The 12,489-nt window shown below is 55.1% G+C and overlaps 1 protein-coding gene across 16 annotated transcripts in view; it reads right to left on the bottom strand.

Moving 5' to 3' along the window:
• Window positions 1–11,977, bottom strand: part of Atp2b3 (ATPase plasma membrane Ca2+ transporting 3) — a 47,962-nt gene extending 35,985 nt beyond the window's left edge. For 4 of the 16 annotated variants that reach the window (XM_027921746.2, XM_027921747.2, XM_071606803.1 and 1 more), the window contains exons 1-6: window positions 11,770–11,977; window positions 6,062–6,259; window positions 5,694–5,951; window positions 5,134–5,259; window positions 4,364–4,510; window positions 1,455–1,496 (exon numbers count right to left, since the gene is read on the bottom strand). In XM_027921746.2, the coding sequence (XP_027777547.2) occupies window positions 1,455–1,496; window positions 4,364–4,510; window positions 5,134–5,259; window positions 5,694–5,951; window positions 6,062–6,259; window positions 11,770–11,977 (979 nt within the window). The remainder of the gene's footprint in view (window positions 1–1,454; window positions 1,497–4,363; window positions 4,511–5,133; window positions 5,260–5,693; window positions 5,952–6,061; window positions 6,260–11,769) is intronic. The other 12 variants (XM_027921745.2, XM_071606800.1, XM_071606801.1 and 9 more) reach the window with 8 other exon arrangements.
• Window positions 11,978–12,489: the final 512 nt, after the last annotated feature.

The following is a 12,489-nucleotide window of genomic DNA, read 5'->3' as shown; positions in this document are numbered from 1 at the left end:
CTTGGGCACACAGACAGGTGGCCAGTCCTGGAATGCCCCAAATCTCAATACCTGAGGAGAGGTCTGTGGTCCAAGGAATATTCCAGAACCTGAGGTTGACTCATCGGCTCACTGGTGTACAAGCCACCTCCCTGCTCCACTGGGAGGCTTAGGGGCCCTGGTGGACCCTCCTCCTATCCCAGCCACCCCTGCTCAGTCTGTCTACTCCCACTCGTATGCTCTCTGGGCTGCAGTAGGCAAGCTTTTTCTGACCCTCCAACTGCCTCCCTGCCTCCCTGCAGAGGACTCCCCTTCCCCTCCCCCCTCCTTCCTCATCCTTGCTGTGCTTGATATGGTGGTGGTATGTCCCCACCCTGCGGCTCCTCATTTTCCTCTTTGCCAAGCTCTGGCCTCACGCACTCCCTGAGCTCCAGGGTCTTCAGCTGCATTCCCAAAGTAATCATGTCTACTCTACTTGCTACCTTCACTCTTCCTCAGGGAGGGGCTAACTGACCCAGCAATTGGGGGTTCCCTGCTTGTCTTTATCCCCCATCACTCTGTCTCCCATGCAATGGGGCTCTTTGCATACAGCCATCACCTCTGTATCCCCCCTCCCCACCTTCTAGCCCAAGGCCACTCACCATAGTACCTTCTTCTCAGTAGCCTCAGGGATATGCCAAGTCCTGCCCAGCTGGGCCACTTCTATCCTTGTACCCCAACTACTGTCATGCTCCCATAGCCCTTCCCCAAATTCCCTCCCAACTTCAATTTTATCCTTTCAGCTCTAGTTGGCTTATCTGATCCAGTCTCAGTCCCTAGGTCCCTGGGTGAGTAGATACCATACTTGCTTGAGAAGGTCCATCTCTTGTACCATGACCTTCCTGAGGTCACACTTCCAATACCCAGAACTGACTGCTGATTTGACTTGGATTGCTTCTCCTCCTTGGGCTGCCATCTGCTGTCCAGCCACAGAGTGCCAGAGCCCACTAGGGACTCAGGGCTTAGAGGAGAGCTGGGCCTCTGCCCATTGGAGGGTTGCTCTGTCACCCTGGTCCACAGGGTCAGTCAGAAGGAAGCTGACATGGGAAACCCACAGGACCAGGACCAGAGCTTTGGGAAAGTCAACTTCTTTGTATATCAGGTTCCTTCTCTGGCCAGAGGACCCAGGGTGCCTAGCACAGATTATCTTTATGCACAGATCTCAGGTGCATAATGGCCAATAGCTCAGGTGTCTGCTAGCCAACATCTAGGTGGTTGGTCTGGGCTTCCAGAAGTGTCCGTGGATGGGAGGCTCAGAGCAGCCCTAGGGGGTGCTCCTCCATTCTCAGGCCAGGGCAGGACCATAGAGTTCACTCACCTGGTCTCTTGGTGCTGCTCTTGCTCCATTGGTGGGTGGCCCCTCCCACACACCCACTCTACCCAGCCCCAACCCCCAGGCTCCTCAGCTGCCCTTAGCAGCGCTGCGTACACATTACCTCTGGTCTGGCTACTGTCCATCGCCCCATCTTGCTGCTTTCCTACAATGGAAGAGGAATGACAGACACGGAGACTTGAGAACATCCATATGGCCAAGACAAACAGACATGCACAGGACAGTAGGCAGAGCTGGAGCACAGACAGTGCAGCCTGGAACCACGTGGGATGGGCGGGAGGAGGATGCATCTAATTGCTGGTGGCCCTGATGCTGCCCACAGAGAGACCTTCTCCATACCTTGTATTTTCCAGGCTCACTCTGCCACCACCTCCCAGAATGTGGTTACCACACAAAACCCAGGGCCAGGGCTTCCCACTGAGCCTTGACTCCAGGCATACAGTGAAGCCTTGAAGGCAGACTAGATGATTCCTGAGTCACATGGGAGAGCAGTGGGAAGTTTCTGAAAGGACTGCTGTCTTGAGAAGGGCCTTCCCACAGTGCTGACCACACATGAGGGCTGCACGAGGTAGGTGGCAGTTAGGAGGGCTATCCTGGGGGCCATACCTACGCTGGCCCCAATCCAGAGGGGAACTGACCAGGGCAGGAGGGACTTGATCTATCAGTCACCACAAAATAGCTCATGTCATTGGGGATCCAGGGACACAGACAAGGTGCTAGGTGGATCCCAGGCAGGGGGATTGGGATCTGGGATCCCCCAAAAGCATGGCAAGATCCTCCTTCTATCCAGAAGTGGAACATAGATTGGGGCCTCTGTCCAGGGCTCCTGTGGAGGCTGAGGATAGTTCAGAGGTAAGGGAGATATCTGAGGTGGAGGGGAAAGAGACACCCATAGACATAGGATGACAGTAAGATGATAACATAGCACAACAAGGGCAGGCGCTGCTGGAAGCCCTGGGGTTGTGAGGGCCCAAAGGAAGGAGAGACTGTAGGGCAGGGCTGGGGTTGTGGCTCAGCAGTAGAGTGCTCGCCTAGCATGTGCAAGGCCCTCAGTTCGATCCTCAGCACCGCATAAGAATAAATAAACAAAATAAAGGTATTGTGTCCAACTACAACTAAAAAATAAATATTTTTTAAAAAGGCAAATGGCAGCAAGTGGACAGGGGGCACTTTTGGAGTATGCCCAACAGACTGGGTTGACTCATAGGGAGTCAATGAGGCAAGGAGCGGGGAGACATTGGGCATGGTGGCTGCTGCTCCCCCTTAGGGCCCATCAGGGTACCCCTCCTCAAAGAAGCTCTGGCCACTAAGTTGCACAGCCTATTGGTGCTGAAGAGAGTGGGAGAAAGGGTCCTGGTAGGGGTTGGAGGGGGTCTGTTTATGTTCAAAGAGGAAGAGCCTAGGACCCAGCAGTGAAGGACACCAACATTTAAGGGACAGAGCAAGAGGCCAGGATTCTGCAAAGGAACCACAGGGGACACTAGGAAATATATGTTCCAACAGCCCAAGGGAGAGAACCTTAGCACGGGGAAGGTGGCCCTATGTGGAAAGGGACTCCCTGCTAATCAGCTGGGACCAAGAGGCCACGAGGCAGAGTCAATTGTTCTTCTATATAGAAAGGTCTAGGGACTCCAGCCTCAGCCAGCCCAGACCAGATGAGGCCTGGGCTCACTACCTGCCTGTGCACCCTTAGGCTTCTCACTAGGGGAGGACTCTGAACTAGCTTTACAGGGATAGGGGCCTCAGTAGAGCAAACATGAGGTGGTGGAGGGAAGGCCTGGCCTGGTAGCAGCAGGGAGGTGCCCACATGGGGACACACAGGCCCAGGTGGCCAGGAGATGGTCCATGAAAGCTTTCAGGCCACTGAAGCTCATGCTGCTCCTCTGTCACTGCCTCCATGAGCAGAGAGCTTCAAGAGGTGGCCCACGACTAGGCTGATAGAGCATTCTTCCTTATGTTGACCTGTCTCACCTGCTTTCTTGGCTCTGGCAGCCTAAGACTAATCATCCCTTCCCCAGGTCATTTGCTGGAGCTTCCCACAGGAAGCAGAGTTCTCCCCACAGTGCAGGTCCTTTGTACTTGTAGATGGGCCCAGGTGGCTTCTCTCAGCTGGGAGGCACCAATCTAGAAATCTCCATTCCCCACTTGGTTTGGGCTTCAGGAGAGGCCTGAGGGCGAATGCAGGCCAGAACCAAGGGAGTGATAAAAAAATGTGGGTCAGAGTTACAGAAGGGAACACCTGATCCATAGTGCCAAGATCCAGGGGGTCAGGGAGTATGGAGGTCAGCTCCATAGCTGACCTCCATAGACTGAGGACCAAAGGAGACTCTGGCCACGCTTGCAGGGCAGCAGACTAGCTCTGTGCTAGGGAGGATACGACCACTATGGAGCTGAGCTCTCTGAAGTTATCTGTCCTTTGACACTGCTGTCCCTAGGACAAGGGCCATCACCCATTATGATCTGGTCCTGCCCCTATCCCATCCCAGCATCCTGTGATCCTGAATGTCCTTTCACAAATCCTATCCTTTCTACTATGTCTTCTTTGCTGTGCTTAAGAGTCCTCCACCTCTGAGTTCATGACCCCTATTTCCCTGGCTGTTGTATTGACCCCCGATTCTTGACATTTTATTGTGTATTCACTGTTAAGGGTATAAGGGCTGAGCACCCTGAGGGTGGTCATTAAGCTCCTAGAGCATCCAGTGAAGCCAACGAGTCTAGCCCTGTGTCCCTCTGACCTCATTCCTGTCCAGGCAGAGCATTCCAAAGCCTTCAGGAAGCAGCCATTCCAGGGAAGCTGCCCTTACACAGATTTGGAGGGGCCCCTGGCCTGCTGACTTTGGGGGATAAAACCCTAGAAGAAGGATTTCCAAGAAAAATCAGAAGAGAGGACATAGCCTGTCATCCTTTGAGGGCTGGATCTCCTGGGAGCCTGGGACTGGCCAGCAGGAGACTGCTGATAGGCAGACAAAGAAGAGCAGTGCCCCACTCACTGTCCCTGTCAGCACTAGAAACTAGAAGTCAGGGTTGCCTTACCTTTCTTATCTTTTTTCTCCTCCTCCTCTCCACCAGCTCCAAGCAAGGTAAAGATAATGCCTGTCTGGGAGTTTACACCAACGGCCGTTACCACCATTCTTCCAGAACCTTCCATGACATGAGTACCTAACACAGCAATACAGAGAGACTGAGACAGAGATTTGCACCACCTGGTGAGAGACATGTTCAGTGCCTACATGAGGGTTCCCAAGGAATCCCAGAGGCAAGAACTCATCATTCAGAGGCTGCTACAGTTGTATTGACCCAAATCCTCGGCTGGCTCAGAGGAAACCCATAGGCCCAGAGGGGTAGGTACTTGGCAGAAGCCTGGGTGAGCCATTCACAGGGGGCTCTGACCAGGGGGCTCTGGCCTTTCTGTCCAGTTTCACACTGCATTTCCCCTTGGGATAAATGCTAGGCTAAAAGGAAAAGGAACACTTGCCTCTTTTGGATCTCCTTGAAGGTCTAGATTTGGGAGAAGTGCTACTTTGATCCCCATGAAATTTCCTCCCCATTCAGGACTACCTAGGGTCTTTTGGAGCCCTGTGGCTGTAGGTACCACCATCAGTTCTCCAGTGGCCCACTCTGGCTTTGTGATGGGTGCAGTCCTCAAACCCCCTAACTGGAAAACCTATTTAGGGAAATTGCCCTCTTGGGGTGAGTCTGGCAAATGGCTTCAATGGGGATATTGGGACAAATGGCTTCCAATCTGCTGACTTCAGTGGGCTGGTTGGGAAGGCAGCCCTTACCTGAAAGCAGCATAGGGTCTTTGTCAGCTGACTTGCGCACATGATCCGACTCGCCTGTCAGAGAGCTCTCATCGATCTTCAGGTCGTTTCCCTGGATGAGCACGCCATCGGCAGGCAGCAGGTCTCCTACAGGTCCACCCCGAGCCAGAACCAGAGGCTGTGGGTCCAGGGGACCTTTCTCCCCACCACCTCCTCCCGGCTCTCCCAGGGAAGGTCCCTCTAGACATGATGAGCCAGGTGGTCAAAGGAGTCGAAATCCCTCTTCTTTCAGTCTCCTCCTTTGTGGGGGAGGGAACCACCCACAACTAGCCATGTTGTCCAGCTTGCAGCAGACAGGGTCAACATTTCCCTCCTGCAGTAGTGGGGGGCTGTGGAAACAGTCTGCTTCTTGGGGTGTGATTACATCTCTAATATTCCCTTTCCATGCTGCCTCACGCCCCCTGTGGGTGAAAGCACCTGTGTACTGGGGACAGCCTGCACGGGGGTGTCCTGTGGCCCATGCTTCTTGGAAATGGGAGTCAGGCTTCCTTGGTGGGGTGGGTGAAGATTGGCACACTCACCATACTTGACCTGAGCGATGTCCCCCACCACCAGTGCAGCCACAGGGACCTGGAGGAGCTGCCCATTCCGGATGACTGTGAACTTCTGCTCCTGCTCAATGCGGCTCTGCAGGCCTCGAAACTGCTTCTCCTTGCTCCAGTCATTAAAGGCCGTGACAAGCACCACACAGATGACAGACAGCAGGATGGCGGCCCCTTCGATCCAGCCAGCCTCAGCCTCCCCCTCATCTTCTGCCCCACCTGATACATTCCCGCAGGCTTTGCCCAAGGAGAGAAGGGAAGAGGAAAAGAAGTTACAGAGCCAAGCCCAGGTGGGACATCTTAGGACCCTGCCTCCACTCCTTCCAGCCCAGAGCCCTTCCCCTCACCTTCACTCTCCTCTCCAGGAGGTGCATAGAAGGAGAGGCCCAGGGAGACGATGGCGGCCACCTCCAGGATGATGAGGGTCACATCCTGCAGGGCCTCCCACACCAGCTGCAAGAAGGTCTTGGGCTGCTTGGGAGGGATAAAGTTCTGCCCATAGATCTGCCTGCGCTTCTCCAAGTCGTTGGTGCTGTCCGCCAGTCCTGCACAATTCCCAGGAGGGCAGTAGAAGCACAGAGGGAAAGGATGAGAAGGCCAGCTTTAGTCCTAGGAACCCCCAAGACGCCCTGCCTGACCTGCTGCTTTTGGGGTCTCTGGCTGGGCTGCCTCTCCCTCTAGACTCTATGGTTGTAGAAGGCAGGAACTGTGCAGACATGGCGCCATGAGCCTTTCTGCAGACCTTTGGGGCCAAGCACGTGGGAGTGAGTGTGTGGCTCTCCACAGCTAGCTTGAGAAAACCCAGTCTAAGGAAGGGATGCTGGGCCAGGCAGAGGGGCTACAACTTCCTCCTGATACACACATGAGTAAAGGGGTGCCTGTGCTGTTTTGTGCTCCATCCAAAATGTCTCTGCGTGGGGCTTTGCAAGAAACTGACGGTTAAGGCCTAACAAGTGAAAAGCACAGAGGGGCCCATTAGGGCCTAGTATGGACCAGGGTTTCCCAGAAACAGGAATAAAAAAGAGCAGCAAGCAGCTCCCTAGGAAAAGTAAGAATCCAGATAGCTTCAGTGGATTCATGGGAAGGTTACCAGTCAAAAGGGTGTGGGTGACATTAGCCTGGTTTCAACTGGATGCCAAAGAAGTTACAAGAACCCTTTCTGAAGTAGGGCTTTCTTCCTGTCAGGAAAGATCTCTCTAGCTCCAAACATGGATTCCCTGTCTTCTTCAGAGCAGACTAGTCACTGGGCCCCACATAGGTCTATAAGATGAAAATGTGCTTTTGGGTCATGGACATCCTAAGAGCAGAAAAGCCAATGGGCCTTGGCCATAACCCTACTCCCATGGTCTGCTGGTCCCAGAGAATGTAAGGTCTCACAGCCTAACTTGAAAAGGGAGCAGGGCATGGAGGCAACCAGGAGCACATGCACAGCCAGGGCCCAGGGATATGGGAATCTCTGGAACCACAACTGCTGAGGAGGACAGAACAGCCACTGGAAACAGGGAGTGGAAGCCTGATTTCCAGAAGTTTCTTAGGAAAGGAACAGAGAGGGGGAATATGAGAGCTAGTGGGAGATGCAAGTTCTTGGGTGCAGACAGGGGGACCAATAGTGGCTTATGAAGAGAGAGACCCAGGAAACCAGGTTGAGGGACAGGGTGGACAGGGGAGAAGCAAAGCCAGAGTCCCAGTGGTAAAGCCTTGCTTGACCTCACCATGGTGGGCAGCATCATATGCTCAGCCATGCCTGGGGACCTGGGCCCCTGGGCTGGGATGGGTGGGGAGCTTCTCATCATTTGGGAGGAAGGTGCCCTGCCCATCACAGTCTCAATGAGGCAGACGAGGCTGGAGATGAAAAGGGGTCTGAGTTCATGAGTTAGAATTCTTTTTTTTTTCCTAAAGAGATTCCTTTTTTTTTTTTAAAGGGCCTTTATTTTGTCTATTTATTTATATGCAGTGCTGAGAATCGAACCCAGTGCGTCACATATGCCAGGCAACTGCTTTGCCACTGAGCCACAACCCCAGCTCCAAGTCGGAGTTCTTGACTGCAGGCCAGGTCAGGTTGAGGGAGCCTCCCAGATGTTGAGCTTCCAGGACACAGGAATGGTGAGAGGCTAAGCAAGGACCTGGTGCCCATGAGGTGTGCAAGGAGACAGCTGCCTCATTCACAACACCTCTCCCAGAGCCTGGCTGTAGTGCCAACCTTAAGCCCAGGTTAAGGGGTAGGACGTGGACTCCCACTGCCTCCTCTAGAACTGGGAGGCTGTGTGCACACATGGAGACTTGAATTATGGGCAGAGCCACGTTTAGTTTTCTTAGAAGCCCCACAATTGGCTTTGGCTTCACAATGACAGCTACCTTTCCTAGTCCAATTGTCATCATCCCTAAAGACAAGAGGTGGGGATGCTGGGAGATCATCAGTTATTTGTGATAATGGCACATTATCAGCAGGCAAAGGACTGATCCAGCCCCTCCTTGAGTTCCCACAAATCGTCAGTGCTGCACCCCCAAAGTGTCCAACCCCACAGTGACACCTGGTGGACAGACAGCAGCTTATGGCTCCTGGCCCAGAGTGGCTGGCGTTAACTCCTGCCACCTGCTGCATGGACAGGAGGTGAGCAGAAGGGCCATCCGGTCCATGGGGCCCTCACTGGGCAGTGAGCTTGGGAAGGCTCAGCCCCAGATGACTCGAGAACAAGAAGTGCTGACGATGGGGCTTATGCAAAGGGGCAGGGTGAGGCCCATTCGAGATGGAAGGGCCAACAAGAGCAAAAGCCGCAGCCTACACAGCCTTGGCACATCCACCCAGCTAGGCGATGGCCACACAGTGTCCTTCCCACTCAGAAGGGCCACAGCTGTCCCTGCCTTTCTTCTCATGGCCTCATGGTGCCTGGGCCCAGCTGGTGGCTCAGATTTCTGCCAGGGCCAAAGGCCTCTTTCAGAAGGCTTGCAGCTTCTCCAGTAGGACGTCTGGGAGAAAATCCAGACCTCAGCTTCTGTGGTGCCAGGGTAGGGGACTGGGTAGGGTAGGGGGCTGAGGCCAGGGATTTAGCTGAGAGACATGTCCATCACTCTGGACAGGGCCTTATCTTCTTTACCTATAGGAACTATGAGAGATGCCCCAGGAAGGCAGCAGGAGCCTCCCACATACCTGGGGTTTCTACTGCTCCTGGCCTGGAGCTTCCAGAGTGAGACCAAAGTCCCCTGAAGCCTGTAGGTCTCCAAAGCACCATGTGAGTTTGCCTCCTGCTGTCCTGATGCACATGCCTGGATTGTCCCCAAGGGCAGTGGGCCCTTGAGCCCCTTTCCTGGAGGTCCCTTCCCCTTCCCCCACCTTGCCCTTGGCCTTGATTTGCCCTTGCTACTGCAGCAATTCTCTCCCATTGCCTGAAACCAGCAGCTGCCCTCAGACTGGCCCCTTTCCTGTGGGATTGGGGGTCCTAACAGCTGCCGCTGCTGCCACAATACTCATTGTGGTGGGGGGTGGAGGCAGCTGAGGCCCCTCTGGTTCTGAGCACATGCCTGCCCAGCAGGCCCTAGGGCAGCCTGGGTCCAGGGCATGGGGGCAGGGGCCTGCTGGTTGGCATGGACACAGATGGGCCGTCTGCCCAGAGCAGAGGCCAGATGCCATCAGAATTGGATTAGGACCACATCGTGTTGGCTCTCAGCTAATCTGCCCCCTCCTTCCCATGACTGCCTGTGGAGACCAGACAGGGGAGGGCATGGGGCCCTAGAAAGTCTATCACTGAGGTTCTCTGACAAACATGAGCAGCTTTCTTCAGGACAGGTTCTGGAAGCCTCTTGGATCCCTACAAAGACTGAGAAGGCAGTGGATTGATACGCTGATTGCCAGTAGTCACAATCCCTCTCTCCCAACATTCCACACACCTATCTGGCCTCCCTCCTCCCCATAAAGCCCCTCCTGGCACCCCCACATCTTCCCACCTTGCCAGGGGGTTGATGTGGAGCCAGCCCCTCCTACAGCTCAGGCCACTGTCTCTGATTTGGAATGAGCAGTTGAGCCTGGGTGAGAACTTTTGGCCAATCCAGTAGGCCTTCTGAAAACTTCATGCTTTCCTGTGGCTCATGGCCTGGCTGAGGGGACAAGGGGAGTGAGAGACACCTGCTCCTAGCATCAGACAGCTGAAGCCTGAGCAGCTTGTGAGGAGGGACTGGTTCTCAGGCTGCTTCATTCTGCAGGAAGAAGAGCCAGGCCTCGTGGCTCCCTCCATTGGGGCTACAGGGACACAGGTGCTCAGAAGCATGTCAGGGGCTGGGCCACCCACCTGCACACCTGCCCTCCTTTACACCCACCCCCTCCTCAGACACCAGGCAAGTTCCTGAGCTCTGTGGCAGAATCAGGAAGGTTCCCAGGGGCCTTGACATTTTAAATATTTAACAAGGCCTGACGGGCAGAGGGAAGAGCTGCCAGCTGAAGCCCATCTGCTTCCTTTGATCTGGGAGAGGCCAGAGCCCTTGTGGCTAAATGGCCCTCCACCCTGGCCTCCTCTGAGGCCCCAAGTCCTCAGGGGGGTGGGCAAGGAGGAGGGAAGGAATGAGATCCTTTGGCACAGAGCCCAGCCATCTGCCCTGATAGCATGCTGCTCCAGGCTGGTGCGTGCGGTAGGTGGGACAGGGTGTCCATGGGTACAGGGAGACCTAGGTGGCCCAGGGAGGCCACTCCACCATGGAATTCCTCACCTGCCCTATGGGCTTCCTTCCTTCTACCTATGCTTTTCCCCTGGGCCCATGAAGACAGAGTGAGCTTTCTGAAGCCCAGCTAGGGTGAGATCAGAGCACCAGGATCCTATTTGTGCCCTAAAGTCTGAGTGAGGGCTGAGGGCAGAGCAAGGAGGCTGAAAGTGATGGGCCATGCCTAGACCAGAGTAGAGGCAATGGTCAGGAGGGAATGCATCAAGGGATTGATTTATAAACTAGAGTGGGCAGCTCCTGGTGATGGATGGGACGGGGGTGCCAGAAAGTAGGAGGAACCTAGGGTGACAGCCAGGGATAGCAGCACTGGGTGGGCCAAGGTGCCGCCACTGAGACAGGCAGCTGATGAAATCAATCAGTGCTGGCTGGGGAGCAGGCCTGGCATTGGGCTGGGCTAGCCCTGGCAACCCTGCCAGCCCAGTGCCAGCTGGACCAGAAAGTGCTCCAGCTCCTGGAATATGGGGCTGTGCCTGGCTCCTGGGTGGTCCCTGCCTCGTGGCAGACCCCAGCAGGGCTGAGGCAGGCCACACAGGGAATGACAGAGCTTTGCCTCCCGCAAGGGGAGGTGGGGTTCCAAGATGGCAGTCAGGTCTCTATCCCAGACTCTTCTAGAGGATGCTCACTAGGCTTCCTAGAGGCTCACTGTGGCACTGCCTCTCTGGGACTGCCTGTGACCACTGTCGCTTCCAATCAGCATTATGGGCCTACTGTGCCCTAGCTTTGGCCATCCCTTCCCACCAGACTCCAATAGCCCTGTGCCATCCTTAGGCCATTCCTCTCTCCCAGGGTGAATCCCCTTGCAACCTGAGTCCCCGAAGACTTGTACCCTACACCCCTCCCACCTATTCTGGCTCCCTTAACTGAACATTAGAGATGAGCATACAGGGAATCCTCCAAAATGCAGTTAGGGGCTGTGTTTCCTCCTCTATCAACTAGGAGCCACCTAGCCCTGCCTCATTCCTTGGAAGGGATTTTCTGGGATGCAGTTTGGGGCCCTTGGCCTGTGTGTGTACACCTCATACTGTTCTTATCTGTCCCTTTCACTCTACAGGTGGAGAAGAGCTGATTATGGGGTTGTAGATGAGGGGGTCAGGCCACACACACACATTAGGACTCAGGTTACTCAAGGACAACAGCACCTCCTGCACGGTGTCTCCTGCTCAAGAGGAGGGCACTTTCAGGGTCCTGGTCTTGGTTTCCTCAAGGGTCACGTGGGCCTCCCCTCCACAGAGCCCCTCTAAGAAGTGCTGCAGGGGCACATGGATCCCTTGATCACATCCTCAGGAGTAAGTAGGCCCTGTGTCTCCAGTCTCCCCTGTGGCCCCACCCAGCCAGAGGGACTTACCCTCTGTGGGTGAGGTCTTCAGCCTCCTGCAAAGCCCACTGACATCCCCGTAGGCTTCCTGGATCTTCTGTAGTGCCTCAGCCCCTCGGAGCTCCATGAGGGTGCGCAGCTCAGCCAATGTGCACCCAAAGCCGCCTGCATGGGGGGCCTCCCGCTGCTGCTGGGGCTTGGGGTGGAATTCGATGGAACTGTTGGCCATATCGCCCATCCTATCTGTCGGGCCTTCTCACAGAAGTAGCCTCAGCTCAGCCACAGATGGGAATAGGTGGCCACCTGCAGTCCCAGTGGCCAGGCAAGGTGCGGTGATGGTGGGAAAGTGGTTTAGTGTGGACACCTGGGGAGGAGGTGAGAAGAAGCCAAGGGTTGAGACAGAACTAAGGTCCAGTCTTCCAGAACATACTCTATAAATCTTTACTCTGTATAAGCCAGGCTGCATCAGGGACCCTCATGCCCTGCAAGGCCCCACCCTCCAGGCCACCCCCAGTTCTGCCCACTGTGAGCACCCAGAGCTGGGAGGGCTTGCCCAGGTAAGGATGGAAGAACTGTCAGTGCCTCCTGTCAGGGACCTTCCTGACAACAGCACTGGCCAGCCGGGGCACAGAGGCTGTTGTTGTCCCCAAATCCATTTGGAAACCCATCTGAGGCAGTGCATTGGGATTGACAGTGGCCAGTCCTGCCTAGTATGGGTAAACTATTTGCGCCCCATGGTCAACTCCTTGC

Source organism: Marmota flaviventris, chromosome X (genome assembly GCF_047511675.1).
Source record: "Marmota flaviventris isolate mMarFla1 chromosome X, mMarFla1.hap1, whole genome shotgun sequence".
In the NCBI taxonomy this organism is placed as follows: Eukaryota; Metazoa; Chordata; class Mammalia; order Rodentia; family Sciuridae; genus Marmota; species Marmota flaviventris.
This window is presented reverse-complemented; position numbering and strand designations above follow the sequence as displayed.